At 36.4% G+C, this 21,372-nt stretch overlaps 1 protein-coding gene across 6 annotated transcripts in view; it reads right to left on the reverse strand.

The window, feature by feature from the left end:
• The window catches only part of TMTC3 (transmembrane O-mannosyltransferase targeting cadherins 3), a 66,550-nt gene continuing 45,178 nt past the window's right edge, over positions 1-21,372 (reverse strand). For all 6 annotated transcript variants that reach the window (XM_075551201.1, XM_075551200.1, XM_075551202.1 and 3 more), the window contains 5 exons: positions 20,233-20,344; positions 11,346-11,449; positions 7,525-7,694; positions 5,958-6,184; positions 1-4,353 (listed from right to left, as the gene is read on the reverse strand). In XM_075551201.1, coding sequence (XP_075407316.1) covers positions 3,545-4,353; positions 5,958-6,184; positions 7,525-7,694; positions 11,346-11,449; positions 20,233-20,344 — 1,422 coding nt within the window. In that variant the 3' untranslated portion in view covers positions 1-3,544. The remainder of the gene's footprint in view (positions 4,354-5,957; positions 6,185-7,524; positions 7,695-11,345; positions 11,450-20,232; positions 20,345-21,372) is intronic.

Below are 21,372 nucleotides of genomic sequence, written 5' to 3' on the forward strand. Positions count from 1 at the left end.
TTAAGGTTTTAAAAGTATGTTTAATAGTGAACATTTAAAAATATGGTACACACAGACAAAACGATAGAAAATGCATACAATTTTAAATTATTTTCATATTAAACCTTAATACGAATGCTTGACAGATTCCAACAGATAACACAATCTGGACTAAGGTACCAGATCTGTTGGGGTGTTCATTTTTAAATAGCGCTTAGTAATGCAGACAATTAGATTTTTAAAAAAATAAATATGACAAATATATGGATTTCTTAAGTATAAATTGACATACAAATCTATATTTTTCTTAATATTTCTCATTAAAGCATTTTCAAAGCAGTCTATAACATCAAGTTGAGCGCTCAAACTAGATGTAATGAAAAAGCATTTTTATTAGAATTGCGTAACTCAAATACCAAATATTTACATGAAAAGTTGTAAAGTTAAATTACATATTTGATTAGTTTCACCTCCAAGCTATCGATATCTGAACATTAACCACTGGATTCCAATAATGAATAAGATAACATGTATAGAAGTAACGTAAGAAAGCAATTCTGCCATCTGAGACGCAGTGACACAGTAATAGAACAGGAACACAACTGCCCTTTGAGGATTGTCAAAGATTTCCCAGAACTCTTGGAGAGGAGATTCTCTTGTAAAACTATTGAGAATTAAAATTTCATCCCCTCACCACACAGGCCTGTTACCACTCTCAGGCCCCCTCCTTTATAGCGGCACACCTCTGCACCACAGGTTAGCAAACTGGTCTAAGCCGTCCCCACGTTCCCCATAAGAGGCAATATGGGTGAGTGGAGAGGGGACTTTTATGTTTGCTTAAAAAAAAATACAAGAAAAATAAAATGATTTTCTTGAACTAGAGCAGTGGTCTTCAACCCTGACTAAAAGTTAGAATAACTTTAATTAAAAAACAAAACAAAACAGGAAGTTAGGGTAGAAAGGGGGAACCGATTACAAGGACCTACATATAACCTTCTCTTTGGGGGATGGGAAACAATAAAGTGGGTGAAGGGAGATGCCAGGCAGTGTAAAATATGGTAAAATAATAATTTATCAATTATGAAGGGTTCAGAAGGAGGGGGAAAAATGAGGAGCTGATTCCAAGGACTCAAGTGTAAAGCAAATGTTTTGAAAATGAGGGCAACAACAAATGTTCAAATGTGCTTGACACACACAATGTATGTACGGTGAGAGTTGTACAAGCCCCCAATAAAATAATTTGAAAAAAACCCACAAAACTAATGCATAGCTCTACACCAACGGCATTTAGATGTAATTTGTACAAAGTGGAGTACATGCTAAAAGTCTCCTACTTGTTTTAAGTGGTACTATGAAGGGTATTTTTTTCTACAAAAATAATTGTGCAACATAAATATATACCATTCATAATTTGGAAATTTTTTATTTTATAAAAACATTACATGCTTTTATTTAAGATCCATCATGAAAATGTCTTTATATGCAATAATCTTCTCTTCTAATCTGACCATTCTTTACTCAATAGTGTAACAGAAGTTCACATTCAGAAATGTTTCCTCAAGATACAGAAATCAAAACATACAGAGAGAACATAGGAACGACACAGATTTCATTGTTCAAGTCATGGCATATGAGGTAATCTTCATCTTATATCTGCAGTCAAGCCATAATTTAGGAACTGAACATACGTGAGTATATGCCGAGTTTTTCAGTACATTTTTAATGCAGATTTTGTGGTGAAATTAGGTGCCTCGGCTGATATTCAGATCGGCTCATCCTCGAGTATACACGGCAGGCATTGCTTTGAGAATCTCCTGGATCAAAATGCATTCACACCGGAGTCAGTGCTTACTTTAAACTCTGCAAAAGAAGCCGATGGCAGATCTTCGGGGACCCTGATCAGAACATGCCTCCACGCAGTCCATGTTGTCTTGTGACCTATTTATAAAGCATTTCTTTACAAATATCATTGAAGACCCTTTTTGAAGCACACATAATTAGAAAGTAGTTCTCTCAAAGGAATAGTCTGTGAAATACTACATAATTAGAAGTAGTCACCGACCTACAATAGCTTGAGCTCTTAACATTATAAATTAAAACTAAATTTGTTAGGCATTATGAAACGTATGTGAATGAATGAATTTGACAACTCTTCAACCTAGCATTTTTTCAGATTTATAGTTTTCGAAAGCAGTTGAACCAGATCCTAGTTCTCTATCTAGTAGGATAATGGACCAACCAAGGCCAACGAGTCCATTTAGACTCCTAGTAGAGGGCCCACGGAGGGCTCTGAGGCTGTCCATTTTCAGAGGGGCAGATTGTCTCCTCTCTCTCACTGTGGCAGGTGGTTTGACCTGCTGACTTTGTGGTGAGCAGTCTGATGCCGCCTGACAGTGCCACCAAGGGGCCTGTGGCTCTCCAGGAGGCCCCCGAGAATGCAGTTTTGGTTATGTCACATTTGCATACTTATGGGAAAATAAAAGAATCTATTTTCCATAATTGATGGAATTTAAATGGCTCTAAAATTTTTGTGAAAGCTCAGTAGTCAAAATAAGTATTTAATAATAATACACACCACAGCAGGATAGTGCAGAACTTAGTTCTTAGAGTTGACATAGTTTTTTCTTCAGTAATATGATTTATTTTAGTTATAACGGGTATCAGATAGGTGTCATTTTTGAAATATAAAGCTTAAAATTCCAAATAATATCAGCTAGCTAACCCTAAAATTATAAAGAAATCTACTATGTTACGACTCAAAAGTTTAAACTAATGCGTTTCAATATGACTATGGCCCAAAGAAACAGGAAAAGTTTGGGAAATAGGAAAAAAAAATCCATGATTATGCAATTTAAGTTTAGAACTCCTGGTGATATGTTAAAAAATGAACAACATATGTGTGTGTGGATAAAACCTGAACCTGCTTAAAAATCGCATTTCGGATGAACTTACAGACAAGCAAACATTTATGCAAGTCTATTCTTAGGCTAAATTCATATTACTTATTTCAAATGTTTTATTCAGTATTCCTTCAAAAAAATCAACAACAAAAACAAAGTTAGTATTCTTCTGTAGTGCAAAGTCCCAAGGTTAAACACAAGGATTACTGAAGAAAAAAAGAATGTTTTAAAAATATTAAGTAAATAAACCAGATTCCCTATGGTAGGGGAAAAATGAAATAAGCTAATGGGTATTATATAGATAGAATTTACCCGTGTATGTTGAATTCCTTCACAAAGGATTATAATTTAGATCTCAAATTATTTTTAATTGAGTTTCTGACAGAAGGACATTCCCTTCTGTAACACAGGATGTAAATTTACCACGTGTTAATTTAGTATTCCTGTTATATTTACTACAACACACAACCACATTGTTATATCTCATACATACCATGGGGCAGGATAGGGCTTTTAATGAAAATCTTACTTTTTTCAAAATGAAAATTCTATCTAGAGGCAACTCCTGATAAGTTGTTAAATAGTCTTGCTGTCTGTCAAAGCTACCAGCACAATCACATGATATAGACTGAAGTTCGTTGACAGCACTGTACCATAAAGTTATGCTATTCACCATTTAAAATACGTTCAATCTCTTCTAGTCTTTTTAAAGCAGCAACTCTTTTCTTTTCAATGTCTTTGATTTCTTGTGTTGTTTTTTGGGGAATCTCGTCTGTATTTTTTTCTAATTGTCTGTTGGGTGTAGATGGACTTTTATCACTATTTGCTTTTATGGTCTGGGTGGGTTTGGGCTCACTTCTGACTTCTTTTCCATTTTTAGTTGGAATTTTGTGTCCTTTACTTAAAGTCTCATAAGTTGGGAATATCGGCTGTTCTGCAAAACTAGATGAGGAAATTTTATCTCTGACAATATTCAAGTGGCGTTGAATATATTCTTCATGAGGTGCTAAAGCCAATGTTTCAATGAGGCATCTTTCAGCCTTTAGTAAGTCCTTCTCTTCAAAATAAACAACACAAAGATTGTGGTTTCCTTGCACATTGCCTGGATCCAATTCCAAAATTTTTTCAAAACATTTTTTGGCTCCAAATATATCCTTCTTTTGATTCATTAAAATGTCTCCCTTTAAGATGAGGCCCTTGATATGATCAGGGTAGTATTTGAGTAACTCGTCCAAAACGGGCAAAGCCATTAATTCCTTTGCAGTCTGAGAATAGAGGAGCGCCAGATTAAACAGGGCACTTCTGAAATCGGCCTGTAATTTTATGGCTCTCTTCATCCATGCCTCTGCGTCAGCATCCTTCTTGTCATCCATGGCAAGCATGCCCAGATTGAAATAACCGTTAGCATCCTGGGGTTCCTCACTGATATAACTCAGAAGGCGTTTTCTAGCTTCTGGTCTGAGTTTAACCTCACCTAAGAACAATGATATTTTTTTAAAGAAAAATATATTGTTAGCAAATGAATTAAAGTCACTGTCAAGTATTTATCTAGCTAGATTATTCAAAAGTGACAAATCAAACACAACTAATATCTGCATCTAATTAAAAGCAGAATGAAAAAATACCAACGTCCTCATAGGAAAGAAAGGGCATTTGAACATTTAAGAAACAGTTCATCTCCTATATTTTCAGGCAGGTAGGGTGCCCAGAAACAGCAAAGAAAGAAATGATGATACCTTACAGTTTAGAATACAAGTGGGAAATTGGGAGTAGCAGAAGATCTTTCATAATTGTTAAGGTTAGCTAACTTTACGAAAAATTAATTGTCCTTTAGATTACGTATTTCTTAAACAGTAAACTTTAAGCTCTCCCATTTCTTTTTATGTGACAAAAGACTTTCCCCCCCAAAGTGTGTTGAATAAAGAAAAGCCAAAGACAAGTGAGTCGATAAAAGTCCTTAGATGTGGCTAGCTACGAGTAGTTGGACTACTTCTTAAATCTATTTGGTCTTCAATTTTCCTATGTACTACATATTAAGGTGGCTATAAGCAAGCTCATAGGTCCTAAAATATACAATGATCCTTTTATTTTCTGCAGAGGTTTAATAAAATTTTATGAAAGAACTATGTAAAAATGGAAATTTTCCCAAGGAAAGTTTAATAAAATGTCAATCATTATGTATATTGTTTTTTTCTTTGTCCTTTTGATAGCCCATGGCACTTCCAATATTCTTCACCAGCAACATAATCAAATGTACCAATACCTTCTTCTTCAGTGTTCTTAGTCAATGTCTAACTTTTACATGCATGAGGTAACTGAAAGCACCACGGCTTTGAAATAGAGGTAGATGTTTCTAATTAATAATAAATGTACTCCTAACTTGTCCTTTCTCTTTATTACTGTACAGTTATAATTTTCTCTTACCATATGTCTACCTGTAGCTTTAACTCTTTTGTTTTTTAAAATTTTAATAAATCATTTTATGAGAGGCTCTTACAGCTTGGTGGTGGTGGTGGGGGGAGTGTTGTACATCGATCATTGCGATTGGTTTGCTCTTTCTCCCCCCACCTTCCTCCTACCCTCATGGTATCCCTACTCTCATAGTGGTACTGAGGGGGTTATCTGTCCTAGGTAATGTGTGCCGAGAATACTTATCTGTACCAGTGTACACTGTCTTTGAAGAGAACTAAAATTTCCATCTAAATTATGGGTCATATATCGAGATGCTTCTGGCTCTGTAGAGCTAATTACAGAAACAATTTCAAATTACTTGGGCAGTATATTTTTATATAGGAGGTTTTATGACTATATTTATATACATAATGATAGCACAGATATTAAATACTAGTAATAGTCCACATGTGAATAACAGTAATTTCTTTTATGTTAGTGAATGGTATGTATGTCAAAAGAATTTATTACAAATATTTTAAACATGTTTCCCATAAATCCCCTATGCATACTCTTGATATAAATTGTCCATTCATATACTGGTTATGCATAATAGAGTTTAAGTTAAAGCCTTTCTATTTCCAAACTACAACTTGTTTACATATAAAAATATTTGTGCACACATACCTGATTCTTGCATTAATATCGCGGAATTAAACAGTGCTAGCTTATGCTTCGGATTTAGTTCTAAAGCATGGTTAAAGTTTTTCAGAGCTTCATTTGGTTCTTTAAGTTCAATATGAACAATTGCCAAGTTGTACCAGAGATCTGCATTATTGCTGTCCAGCTCCAGGGCTTTTAGATAGGCTTCCTTTGCTTTCAGAGGTTTATTCATTTTTAAAAGCAGTTCTCCTCTGTAGGAAAAAAAAATCAAACACAAGCTTGACTTGTAACATTAACAGGTCCATTTGTAGGTATCTTTTGACTAAGGTTTAAGCCTTAACTTACAGCTTACAGCTGTCTTACCTTTAACTTAGGCTCTTAATAATCTCGTTAAAACATAATTCCCTGTTATTGTTTCACCTAAGTTCAGCAAATTTGGTTTAAAAATTATTAAAGAAAAAGATTTACTCATATTTATTATTAAAATATTAATATGAGAGTAAAATTTGGGGAGTTTGTGAGGGAATGAGTACACAGAAAATATATTCTGTGGGTATATCCTAAAAGAAGGCAGAGTAGATTTAATCAGAAAAAGAGTAGCTATTATATAGAAGGGGAAGATCAAAGAATTTGTCTAAAAATTCAGTAATAGTATTTGAGGAAGAAATTCAGTAGTGGTGGGAAAATCTAAATTATAAGCTTCGCTGTGCAAAAAGTAAAGCACTTGAAAATTTTAACTCCTTTAAAAATTAGTTTTCTTTGATATATCTTTGAAAAATGACCACATATTAAAAATAAATATTTTAAAACTTGATCTGGCAGGATGTGAGGCTGTGATTATCACCTGCAGATAGTTCTTAGGAACTGTCTGAAAATGAGAATCATAGTTTGAAAATCTTTGTACAAATATGTCCTTCATGGTTCTATTTTCTGTTAAAAAGCATAAAAACCATTTTCCTGAGAAGTACATATAAATATACAAATCACATATGGGTAGAGATAAAATAAACGTTACTTACAATACTATTATTCTATAATATCACTTACAGTAACAAAACCAAATGAGCAACCACGATAAATTCTCAGCAAAGAAACTTCTAGGAGCAGTGTCAATCCAAATGGTAACTCTGTTTGTGTGCGGTGGGAAGGGGAAGGGTGGTGGCAGAGATGAACAAGTAACTGTTGATATATTAAATTCTTACGTGTTGCCAATATTTTACTCATAACTGCTTTTTTGGGGGGTGGTTCAAGCATCATTAATCAGTTCAACTCTCAATACTTATTGAAGAACATTTCTGAGAATTAGATACTAGAAGTTAACTATTATGTGCTACACATTTTAGGTATTTTACACAGGTGATGAAAAAGACATTAGGCAAAAGGAACTTCTACTTCTTCTTTCATATAAAACCCAAATTTACTAAGGTAATTTAGCAAGTCCCTGTCAATGCCCACCAGTGCCACATACAACAGGCCGTGCCTTCTATGCTCTGAGTTGCCACACAAACTTACAAAAAGAAAGCGTCTGCTACGTTAGTCAACACGGGCAGGCAGACGCAGCTTCCACCTTCCCTACGGTGACCTAGCATACCTGCTAATGTAAGCCTGCTTGAAATCAGGCCTCATGCTTATTGCTTGTCGGTACAGCTGATCTGCTTCTTCCAGCCGGGACTCATTCGCTCGGATCAGGTTGGCCAGATTGATGTAAACGTTAAGGTGGTTGGGGGCAATTCTGGCTGCATATTTTTTACCAGGAATAATCTGTTTTAAAAAAAATTTGTTTTCATAATTTAGAGTTCAGTCCAAAGAAAAGTGAAATATCCTATAAGTATTCCTAGTGGCTTACTTAAAACATATGCAGAAAATAAGATTATTATTCACTTTACAACTCATTGCTGTCACATTGGTCCCAGCTCCTGGCAACACCACGTGCTTCGCTGTAGAACTACGCAAAGGGTTTTCAACAGCTGTGACTTTTCAGAAGTACATCAACCAGGTTTTCATCTTAAGTGCCTCTGGGAGGCAATTTGTGAAACGTTTCCCGTTGGTATCTAAGCATTAACAGTTCGCGCCAACCAGTGATTCCTTGCTATTCTTTTATTATTGCATTAAAATAAAACACACAAGAGCAAATGCAGTACTCACAAAATATACATAACTTAGTATTTTGTAGCACTAAAAAGTACACTTTCAGAGTGGTGACAGCAGAGTAAACTAGTATTAACTTTTTATTAATACCTATTATTTAAAATTAAACTTTTTGAGTCAGAAATTTCAGAGGCCATTCTCTGGCAAATTGGTGACAAACCAGGACTAGAACCCAAATCTATCATTTTATCAGTGTCTACTTTAGACTAGGCTAACTTGTGTTTGGGTAGTGAAATACTTCCTGGTCTTAACAATGGTGTTGGCTCCTGGGTGCTGTTGAGTTGTTTGACTCAGTGACCTCAAGTGACAGAGCACAAGAGCACAACAGGGCTATTTTAGCTATCATCTTCACAGAAATAGATCATTAATTAGGTCTTTCTCCTGCAAAGCCACAAAGTGAGTTGAACCATCAACCTTTAGGTTGGTTAGCTGTGGCCAAACACGGAAACCCTGAACTACTAGGGCTTGTGGTTTTGATGATACTTCATTTTATTTCGCAACTTCACTATAAACTCACATCTCTCTGGTGACATTGAAAGGTAACAGGATCTGCTGTTGGGTGCTATCGAGTCAGATCATCTCATGGTGACCCATGTACTAGACAACGGCATACTGCCTGTCTAGCCTCACCATCGCTACGTTGGCACCCACTGTTTCAGCCACCATGCCAAGCTACCTCCAGAGTCTATCTCTGGCTTTACCAAGCATGATGTTCCTCTCAGGGAGCAGTCTCTGGATGATCATGTCACATCTTTAAAGTGCACGACACAGTTTCTCCACACCTCACTCTGGACGAAGCATTCTGGCTGTGCTTCCACGACAGGTTTTTTGTTGTTTTTGCCAAAACGGCCACTATGAGTCCATGTTAACTCACTAAGGCCTAGGACGTCAATATTTGTATGTTCTATTTAATTTTTAACAACTTCTCACTTTCCTGAATTCCTGCTTTGGGCATTCCACAGTCTGATTATTCATAGACACTTATGACAGACTACCCTTATTTGAAGCTATGCTTCATTAGCAGACGAAGGTCTTGACAGCGTTCTTCCGTCCACATGATGATGTCCACTTTCAGAGGGCAGCTCCCCCCAGCCATGCTTTGAGTCTGAGGAGTTCACCCTCCAGCACTGGATCTGGCAACGCTCGGCCGCTATTCATAAGGTGCAGAGGAGGCAATCTTTCAGGAATGAACACAATAGTCCTCTTCATAGTCCGTTCTTGGTCTGGAAGCGGCACTGAAATCTATTCACGTTGAGTTATCATCCTGGTTCTTTTAAGTACCAAATGACACAGCTTTCATCATCTCAGGAACACACATGCCACCAAAATAGGAACAACTGACACACAAGTGGTGGAATGCTCACATAATTCATTATTCAGGCAAAGCACAAAATATATAGGGATTAAAGTTCAATGATAATGAGAAATTGTATCTGATAAGAACCTTTGTCAAGCACAATTTAACTATAGAGGAATGGTATTAAAATAATCCTGTTAGGAACTAAACTGTGTGCCCCATTGGTGGCTAGGATCCCCGGTATGTACTGGTTATGAGGGGGCTGTAATTTGAAATCACCAGCTGTTCCGCAGGAGAAAAACAAGGTTTTCTACTCCAGGTAGAGTCATAGTTTTGGAAACTGTAATTGCAGTTTTGTGCTGTGCTATAGGGTCCCAATGAGTTGGCAATGACCAAGATGGCAATGAGTTTGGTTTTTGGTATTGTGGCTAAAGTTCTATCTGAGATTAGGGACTTAGGGTCTTCCTTATTATGTTAAGGAGGCATATTTCATTACAGTGTGTCTTAAAAAAAAATCACTTTTGAGATGGAAGAACAAAGTAGGCAGACAAGAAAGGAAGGAAAAATCCGGAAGAATTGATGCTACCTGAAAATTATGTAGGAAGCAAGAAGAGCAGCTGAGAGAAACAACTGTTCCCCTACAGCCACAAAGAGAGAAAACCTGCCGAAAGACAGCACTCTGAACTTAGACCTCTAGATTCTGAAACTGTGAGAACATAATTTTACCTAAACATGATATTTATTATAGTGCAACTAAGAAAGCATCACAAATCCCAAGATTACTGTGTTCCAACTTAAAACATGTATTCAAACAATTTAATTATTATATCATTATTACTAGTCTTTTTTCCCCTTTCAATTCTTTATTTGGCATTCCCGCCGCCCCCCATCCCCAAAGTTCTATTGGCATATAATTCATATGCCATACAATTTAATAGTTCAATCACATCAAGAAGAGCTGTAAAATCTTCACTACAATTAGTTTTAGGATGTTTTCTTTATCCTTTAGCTCCCCATTTCCTACTCATCTTCATTACCATCGCCCCAAGGTACAATTATTTCAGATCCTATCTCCTTACATTTAGCTAACATGAATTTCATATACAAAAAAAAATTAAGAACAAAAACTGACAAGAAACAAGAAAGTAAAACAGGTAAAACCTCTTTTAAAAAGAAAGCAGAAAACATTAAAAACTACAACAAATTTAAATGGACTGTAAGGGAGATCAAATGATAGGGTATTAAAATTTAACCTCACTACTTCTGCATTAATCTTATTATCACTACAATGAAGAACACTGCAGCCCATGGTAAACACCTTTTCCTGAAGACTTATCAAGGGAAGAGTTGGATTTTCCTACATTTTTGTACTGTTATCCAATGCACCTTGTCTTAATTGTACCATTATTAAACTGAAAACAAATATAGCAATAGATGCACTTTATTTACAGGAATATCTAATTTATTGCTTAAATAAGTTTCTCTTCAATCAAAATAGTTTGACTTATAATTTGTAATGAAATTTAATTTTATACTGACTGAATAATTTTCAAATAAGCCATAGAACAATTTATTATTATTTTTACATTAAGCGAGCTTTAAAAGTAAATGTAAATTTTATAAAACATTTAGAAATAGGTGCCTTACATATTTAAAAATAACATTTTATTGTAAAATGGATGAAGTTACAGAACAAATCCGTTTCCATCTAACAATTCATATACACATATGTGTTTCATGTCATTGGCTTATCACCATAAGCTATCATCACGCATACTCCTGTTTTCCTCATTTCCATGCCTCCTTCTTTCCTAATCATTCCTGAATCCTGTTCCTGGGTAAACCTCTCTAGTGTTACTTTTGCAACAAAAAATGGACAATATAGGGAAAATTTCCATCCACATGATTTTATTCAATATTGACATCTAATAGGCAGCGCATAATAGGTACAAATTATTACCACTTACTTGAGGCATCAGTGATTTAGCCATCATATAAGACTCTTCAGCTTCTTTGGTCTTATTTAAATTTTTGTAAGTTCTTCCTACATTCATGTGGGCACCAATATCATCTACAATTTAAACAAAATAATTTGTTGATAAATATATTAAATAGTACTCAATGTACACTACTGAGGAATAGATTTTTAGAAGATACCCTAGGCAAAAAAATGCTAAAGATGGTGGAATAGGTCCCATTTCTTCATGAAAATCCCTCTTCTCAACTTGTTATAATTTATGATCAAATTAGCTAAACAAATTATTTAAATAAAGCACTCTAGCGATGGAAACAAATATGTGAAATTAGAAAAACAGTAACAGGAACAGCAACCACAGAAAAAACCCCAAACTAAACCAAACACACCTATTTGAATGGGTCCTCAGAGGACTAAAACATGTGAGGATGGGGAAGCAGAGGTAATGAAACATTTACATCTTTTCACTTAACGTTATACTAAGACTTGCTTCCATTTCCATAACATCAGGCTTTTATAATTCACTCAAAAAGCATGGCCCAACTCTACAAGGGCAAGGATTATTTTGAGTTACATAATGACTTCAAGTGCTATAATTAGCAGATCAGCACCAATAGTGCGGAGGTGGCAAAGACACTATGAAAAACTGTCATGAGTAGGGGAAAAATCGGAGAAATAAAAAAATTATAAATGTGTTTGCAATGAGAATATATTGAATGAAATTCAGGATCAATATCATTCTATATTATAAGTTCCTATACAGTTTATTTAAGCATTTTGAAAGGTTGTATTCGTATTAGAACATAAGAGATTTTGTCTCACACAGAATTCCCTGCAAATTACTCAGCAGTTAGGAAAAACAGTTTGAATAGAAGGGTTCATTGAACACTAATATTTAAAAAGACATAACTCCCAGTAAATGTTTTAAAGGCTTGATATAAAGACAGAAGGGAGTTCTTAAAATCTGACAAGTTTTACTCAACATAACCTCTACAGACATGACATGGTTTCAAATTGTGATTACTACTTGCCTGCGAGACCGATGATTTTGCAATTGTGGAATAGTTGTCTGCCTGCCAACTCCCAGGACACATAGGGGCCAAGCATATCTATCTTGGGCATTCCCCTAGGAGGAGAGTAACAGTCCTAAGACCTTACTTGCTATATTACGGTTAAGGTTGGTAATTGTGTGTACCGCACAAAAATTGTCAAGATGCCTTTGAGGTTTGTTTAGAAAATTATGTGGTAAGGTTGGGGAGGGTAAGAGAAATGACCTCTTTATTTCTATATGTACTACTGAGTCTTAGGAACTAGGGAGGAGATAAGCCCTCGAGAAGCTTAGACAATACTAACAAGTCTTACACCTACAACTGCAGACATCCTAGTCATGGCAATGTAATGGGTTAATGCATCGAGTTGTTCCAAAAGAGAAAGATGAGACTTTTTTTATTTTAGCTCCTGTAAAGATTTATAGTCTCAGAAACTTTGGGGAGTATAGTGATTATAAAAATGCACCATTCACAGGCTGTATCCATAAAGTTGAATTTTATTTTGTTTTTGATAAATTTATACCACTTGTTGGAGATGTAGAGATATATAGAATGTGGAAATCACAAATAGAACCCTGATTTCTATACAATAAGAATTTCAGGGAAAAGCAATGCCTGATTAAAAATATATAATCAAATCAACTGAGAATTTAAAATGTTAATGAGAATTAGTCCTAATCAATCATACAGCAAAGAGAGGTTCTCTATTTACATCAGAGATGATTTTAGAGGTGGGGGACGTCCTGCTCATGGGCTGTACAGAGCTTGCGAAACCATCAATCTAGCTAACCTCACGCAACTCCCGAAGAGAAGCAGTCCCAGCCTCACAGTAGCAGTGCGTTCATTAAATGTGTGGTAAGTAGGGCCTGAAAAGGATGTTACAAATAGCCAAGTGGCACTTGGGAGAAAACCGTTCCCTCCTTGACTTAGATACGAGTGGAACAAATCACCACCCGCTGCAGTCAGGTTCTCAGAATGGATGGCAAGGAAATACACGGGGACTTCAAAAAGTTCACGGACAGATTTCATTATTTTTTGCTTCCTTTCCATAAACTTTTTGAAGCCCACAAGTAGTTATAAATGTAGCCTTTAGATACTATAATAAGGTAATATTATTTTCTCAAATAAAGAAATAGTAATAAGATAACCTTTTCTATCCAGTGGGTTATACTAATACAGGGACTAAAATAAAAATTTATAAGTGATTTATATTATAAAGTTTAATAATTTCAGAAGGGGTAAGAAAACATTACTTCTAAGATAAATTTACACTTGGCAATGCAAGAAAAACAGGTAATATACCAACTTCAATTTTAAAAATCTCAAAGAGTAAATTTGTTTTAGGATTATATTATATGAATCCAGTAGTGTGCCTTTTAATTCAATGTAACTGAAGACCCTACATATCTCAAATAGACCCCTAATATGTCAATACTACTATAGTTCTATAATCAGATCACTTCTAAGCCCTACTTAATTATGTAATTTCTTTCTACTGAGTTCCTGGATGGCAGAAACAGTTCAGTACTGACTACTAGTCCAAAAGTGTGTCGTTCAAACGCCCTCAGAGGCGCCTAGCAAACAGGTACTTGGAGAGTTGCTTCTGGAAAGTTACAGCCTTGCGTTTGGAGTTCTTCTACTCTATGGAGTTCTACTCTGTGTTCATGGAGAATCAGTTACAAATACACTATGAGAACAATCACACAGATCAAAACAAACTGTACCATCATTCCTTTTCTGTCCTCAGATGTCCACTATCTTCCTATTTCACCAGGGAAACAAGGAATTTGAAGAGAATTTGCTTATTTTTTCCTGGCCAAATCTATAAGCCTGTCTGTATGACTATGTGTGTGTGTGTACATTACACAAATGTACTTGCAGTTTCCTTTCTCTATTAAACTGAATGAGGTATGCTTTCATTACCACAAAAGTCACAAATCTCATCTGCAATGGGGCCGAGGGAGCTTCAAAATGGTCATGAAAAAATTCCATTAATATTTTATCTCCATTTGCACAACGTTTGGAACCTCTCTGCTTCATAAATCTACTGGGGACAAAACAGGACTCTATGGTTCTCCTCTCTCACACTCCACTACACACACAAAAAAAGGAAGAACCAAATCAGGGGCATTCCCATTCACCGAGTCTCTCAGGGCATGAAGCTACACTTTATACTTTAAGTTTCATTTCTCCCCACTTTTCCACTCAATTCTTGATGTAAGCTGCCACCTAAAAAAATTCAAAACTTCTTGTGATGCAAACAATTAACTAACTGGAATAAAAATACAATGGATAAGGTTAATGGATTATCAGATATTTCATAAGATAAAATAAGTTCTAATAAATCTTTAAGATAGAAAGCATTAAAATTCTACAAATTCTTCTAAAATTCTGAAAGATGAGGAGATAACCTATATACTCAAGTATAAGCTGACCCGAATATCAGCCGAGGCACCTAATTTTACCACTAACATTGTATTAAAAATGTGCTGAAAAACGTGACTTAAACAAGCGTGTATATGGTACTTATCAAGTGATTCTTGCTGTCAGTATTAGCTGATACCAAAATTAGACAAAAATTTACTAGTCGAAGTTTAGCAAATCACACCCAATAATATAATAAGTAATAATACATCAATATTAAGTGGGCTTTACTCAAGGAAAGTAGGTTAGTTTAAGATTATAAAATCAGTGTAATCAACTATATTAATAGACTATAATATAAAAATCATTATAAATACCCACTGATGTCGAGAAAGCATTTGACAAAATCCAGCATCCACTTGTGGAAAATTCTCTCTCTCTAAACTAAGAATATAAAGGAATGCCTTAACTTCATAAAGGGCAAACCCCAAAAATCTACAGGCATCATCATTCCTGTGGAAGATTGAAGAGTAAAAACCTAAATATTGGGTGAAAAACTGAGTATTTTCCTTTTTAGATAACAGGGCAATCACTTTGATTCAACACTGTAGACAGGAGCACAACAATGGAAAATATCAGAAAAATAAAAAGAATCCATATAGGAAAGGGAGAAGGAAAACTGTTATATTTACCAGGAAAAATTTTGGGGATGTAGGACAAAAAACTACTAATTATTGCGTTTAACACTCCTGCAGAACACAAGATAAATATTTTAAAAAATTGTAATTATTAAACAGCAAAAGATAAACATTTTAAAATTTAAAAATAGTTAATAATACCAAAACAAAATATTAGATATAAATCTAAAAAAATGTGTAAGACTCACACACTGAAAACTATAAAACATAGCTAAGAGAACTGAAAGAATACTTAAGACAGTAGACCTATCACGCTCATGGATCAGAAGACTCAAAACTGTTGAGAAATCCATTTGTCCAGAATAATGTCTATATTCAATGTAATCCCAATAAAAAAAATCACAAAATGATTATTTAGATGTTTATAAACGGATATTAAAAGTTATATGGGAATAGGAAGAGTCTAGAATATATCATTTAAAAAAAGAATAAAGTTGAAGTATTACACTATTTAAATGTAAGACTTTTCACAAAACTACGGTAATCAAGAAAATGCACTTTGTCAAACAGAAACAAACAGATCAAAAGGGCAGAAGGAGTTCAGAACTAGAACCATATAAGATAGATGAATTTTTCATTAACATACCAAGATAATTCAGTGGAGAAATGATAACCTGGGGAAAATATTGCTCTTTCAATAATAAAGAAAAAGAAAGGTGAAGAGAAAGTTACAGAAATATAATCATTAGCCTAGCCTTATAATTTTATTTCTACAGCCCCTCAATTCTCCCCCCTCTCCACTCCTCAGTATTTTCTGATTTTTGCTTATCTTCCTTTACCCTCTCTTTCCCAGCCATCTTCTACCACAATCCTGGCAATCTTTTAGAACCCAGCTAACATGCCCTCCCTTCTAAACAACCTTTGTAGTTCTCTTACCTAAAATCATTCAGCTGTGAATCTCAAATCCTTAAGTTACCACCTACTATCTTTCACCGTTGAAGTCTCTTAGCTTTCGATCCCTGACACTTTTGAACACCATTCTCAAAAACTTCAACATCTGAATCTTCCTCGGGCTCGATGTCCTTTGTACTAATGACTTGTCCCTTCCTTTCTACCGTAACTACTTCGTTCAGTAGCCATGGTGGCACCTACTGGAAAATCCGGGGTTTGTTTTCCTAATTCCAAAAAGGGTATAGAAGTGCAGGTTTTGCTTGACATTCTGAGATGAAAGCAATTGCGGCATTTGGTTGCTGTCCTCCAATACATTTCTGTACACCCCAACAGTGCTACACAACAGATACTACTCAAGACACCGACAATTCTTCAGATGTATTGATCCTATTTGCCTTTCCTCCACCAGTCACACTCCCTCACATCTCTTCTTACCCAGCTTATATTCAGTCTCATCATAATCAGTCTTATCCTCTTCCTTACTTAAAGCATATATCTAATAAGGAGCACTGGTAGATTAGTCGGTTATGTCTTGGGCTACTAACCTTGAAGTCAATAGTTTGAAACCAGAAGGCCTTCCAGGGGAGAAAGATAAGGCTTTTTACTCCCATAAGAGTGATACTCCCAGGAACCCACAGGATAATTCCACTCTGTGTTACATGGGTGCTATGTGTTGGAGTCAGCACAATGACAACGAGAACAAAACCCTAGTCTTGGTTAATAAAATTCTCAATGCTCACTACTCAAAGCAGTAGGAAAAAAAACAACATACAATCATGCCAATTAGTCTTACTTTAAATTAACTATTCTTAACCAGTGAATTGTAATCAACTCACAGAGCACACCACCACCACAAAGATGCCAGGAGCTCTTGAGTGATACAAAGAATTAATGTCATGTTGCTAACTGAAAGGTTAGCTGTGCTCGTCCACCAACAGATAAGATGCACCAGGAAAATGACCTTGGTGACCTACTTCTGAAAACAGTGGCATCACCAGTTCTACTCTGACACACACGGGGTCAACCTAAGTCAAACCAACTTTACTGCAGCTGGTACTGCAAATGTCCAGTACAATAGTAGCGCTGCCTAATAACTTTACGATATGTTCCTAAACCTTCACAGTGCCTAGATCTCTGATTTTCCAAGTATGGTTTGAGCACCAGAATCATAAGCACACCAGAAAGTTTATTAGAAATGTAGAATCTCAGAAGCTATCCTTTATCAGAATAAAAGGATTTCTAGGTTTTGTACATGCACATTAAAATTTGTGAAACACTGGTCTAGGAATTTCACACTTTTCCTTTATCTATGCCCAGAAATCCCGAAGACTGAGACTTGGCCAAGTGACTGGCACAGATCCATGTTTGTGCCTATTCCAAAGAAAGGTGACCCTACTCAACGCGAAAGGAAGTGCCATCAGTCCATTCTGACTCACAGTGACCCTATACAATAAAGTTGAACTGCCCTCCGAGTTTCTGAGACTGTAATCCGAATAAGGAAGTAGAAATCCTTATTTTTCTCCTGTGGAGTGACTGTTGGTTTTGAACTGCTGACCTAGAGATTAGCAGCTGAACCCCTAAACCATTACACCACCAGGACTCCTTGGTGACCCAACAGAATGTGGAAATTGAGCAGTATCATTAATATCACATTTAAAATAGTTGCAGCATCACACTGAAATGGAACTGCCAGAAATTAAAGTCGAATTCGAGGGATGTCACGTCACTGCCAATGCCAGAGATATCTTGGTAGAAAATAAAGGATACCAGAAGGGCATTTAATTGTGGGGATCATAATGAATATATTTCAAATTTTGAAGGAAGAGAATGTAAAAACACTCCAGTTTGCTCCCCTGGAAACCATACAGAGACCAATAAGCAGTCATTCAAATAGAAAGGGGCTACTATATAATTTAAAGGGAGCTCTAGAGGTATAAAGGTAATGTGTTGGGCTGTTAACTACAAGGTCAGTAGTTTGAAACCAACAGCCTCTCCGAAAGAGGACGATGTAGCTTTTTACTCCCATAGAATTACTGTCTTGGACACTCACAGGACCATCTACCCTGTCATGCAGGGTTGCTCTGAGTCAGCATTAACCCCACGGCAGTGAGTCTGATTTTGGGTCAGAGAACAGTTTAAAATCAGGAAAGATGTGCAACAGGAGTGGATCCTTTTATTCTTATTGAAATAGTACACTGCGTAATTCAGCTAATAACCTGTACCATATGAAGAACTCAACATGAGGACTGAAGCTTCGCCAATAACCTGCCACATGGAGATGACTCAGACTTGCTTGCTCAAAGTGAAGAGGATTTCAAGCACTTTACTGTTGAAGAGTAAAGACTAGGCTTCAGGACAGACTACAACTCAATGTAAAAAAATACAACATTATAGATGAGAAAACACTGAAGTCATCCATAATTTAATAATGTTATGTGGATGCGCAATCAAGGGCCATGGAAGCAGCATTAAAGAAATCAAATATGTTGCATAGAGCAAAATACAAAGAAAAACCTTGTTGCAAAGCAACGATATCACTTTGAGGACTAAGATGCAATTGATCCAAGGCAGTTAAGAGTAACCACCTTATACACATACAAAAACTGGGCAACGGACTACGGTGGTGGGAAGAATACTGAATACCATATATACTCGAGTACAAGCTGACCCGAGTATCAGTCAAGGCAACTCATTTTTTTAAATCCTTTTAGTGGGAGATCATATAACTCTTTTCACAATCCATACATCCATCCATTGTGTCAAGCACCTAATTTTACCATAAAAACTGCATAAAAGTGTGTTGAAAAACCCAGATTATACTTGAGTATATATGACATATCATAGACTGGCAGAAGAAGGAAATTCATCTTGGAAGATGTAGAGCCGGCTATAGTGCTTCCTGTGAGGTTGGTGAGATTTTGTCTCCTATCAAGTACTTTGATTTTGCCTCGAGTTCTTCGAGGAAGACAAGATGCATGATCAAGCAGCATGAGTGAAGCGGAAGACGCAACGTGACGTGGACTGACAAAGCGGCTCTGACAAGGATCGACCACAGTCCAGGTGTGAGGAACGCACTGGCAGCGCTTCCGTGGGGCATTCCAAAGGTTGCTGAGTTGGAACTGACTCAACAGAATCTCCCAAGAGTTCTTTTATTATTAGAGAACAAACTCCAACACTTTCTTATTCTGCCTCATTTCCTTCGATGGCTTTGTTTTACCTTTCCCAGAAAACAAAAACTAGCAAACAAAAAACTAGAAACTGGTAACTTCCAGAAGCTTATTCCATTTCAGGTACTCACTGGCTTTTATCTATGTTCACATGGTTATCTACGTCCATGGTTCTAACGGGGTATCAATTCTACTATCAAACGAAGTCCTCACCATATTCACCAAGTGCTCTCATTTACTCAAAGCTCTCTGTTGTGGGAACCTTGACAGCCCCTTCATTATTACATTTTCCTGACTTTATTACTCTCCCTAGTCCATGTGTGCTTTCTCTCACCTTAACCACATAACAAAACCCCTGAAGACCATATTCACTACTCCGGTCACCTTTTATGAATATCTTTTAAAAGTAGTCTATATTGTGTCAAATTATCCTTCCTCCTTTCTAGGCTTGCGTCTGGTTAAGCTTTTGCAGACATCACTGAATCCAAATTGCTCACCAGTGTCAACCAACCACTTTATTGTGTTTAAAATACTTCCTGATGTATCTCCTGCATGAGTGGCTCTTAGCAGTTAATGAATTTTCAAAATAAGTGAACATCTACCCTTGTCCTATTCAAATCATTTGGAATAAAACTTGAGAGCAAACTATTTAAACCAGGATTTTTGAAGAAGTAAACTATCCCAAAGTTTTAATAGTTCATAATGCTTACCTGGCTGAACACGTGTTGCTTGTAAAAAGTATTTTAAAGCTCTTTCAAAGTTCTTTTCGTTTTCCAGGGCATGACCCACATTATTCCATAATTTGGCATTATTTTTATTTACCTTAACAAGTATAGATAAAAATAAGTTACATTAAAACAAAAACCATTATGGCTTCACACAGCTTGTGTTCATTTTACTATAGGAATTCAGGAGCTCCCCAGCGAGGTCCCTGGGGATGGAGACGTCAGATGCAGACTGTGTCGTCAGATCTGTTCGCCCCTGTTGTCGATTCAGCAAGCATACCAAACCCATAGCAGCTTTCACTCTGCGCACAGGTTTATTTTACATAGCAGACTTTTACTATATTTTTAATTTGGTAAAAAGATAGTGCCGTTTTAAAACTCTTCCTCTACTAGTCCTACTCTGCAGAAAGAAGGCACCAGTCAATTGAAAGTATGTCTGGATAGGACAGTGACTGACGTTACCTTCTCAGGGCTGCGATAAAGCTACTCGGGTTGTCTATTGTGGGAATATGAGCCCAGCGATTAAAGCTCTGAGACAATCCGTGTTTGAGTGTTCAGGTGAGGGCCAGGTGGTCCTGCCTGAGGAGGATGAAACTCTGGCAGGACTGGAGCTGGGCCTGGGGTCCCAATCACGGTCTCGGGGGTGAAGACAACACAGAAGTAAACGATGGGGCTGCAATGGGACTCCAGGAACTTGGATTAGTAAGTACATAATGAGGTCCTCTTTGTTTGTACATGTCTGACCTGGAGAAGAGGGTCAGGTTACAGACTGGTACAAGAGGAGAGTCAATTCATTTAAGTAGATATTATATCACAAAATGATGTAAACAATTGGAATAAGTATTCACTCATTCACTACCATCGAGTTGATTCTGACTCAGTGACTGCACAGGGCAGCCTAGAACTGCCTTCATGGGTTTCCAGGACTAACACTTTTCATGAGTAGAAAGCGTCATCTTTCCCACGAGGAGAGGTTGGTGTTTTAGAACTGCTGACCTTGTAGTTAGCAGCCCAATGCATAGCCTACACGCCCTCGGGGCTCCTTGGAATCAGGTACCAATCTAATAAAATTAGGTAACGAAGAGAACAGAGCTAAGTTATGTACAAAATTAGCATCTAGAGATT

The sequence above is a fragment of the Tenrec ecaudatus genome, chromosome 6, assembly GCF_050624435.1.
Source record: "Tenrec ecaudatus isolate mTenEca1 chromosome 6, mTenEca1.hap1, whole genome shotgun sequence".
NCBI lineage: Eukaryota > Metazoa > Chordata > Mammalia > Afrosoricida > Tenrecidae > Tenrec > Tenrec ecaudatus.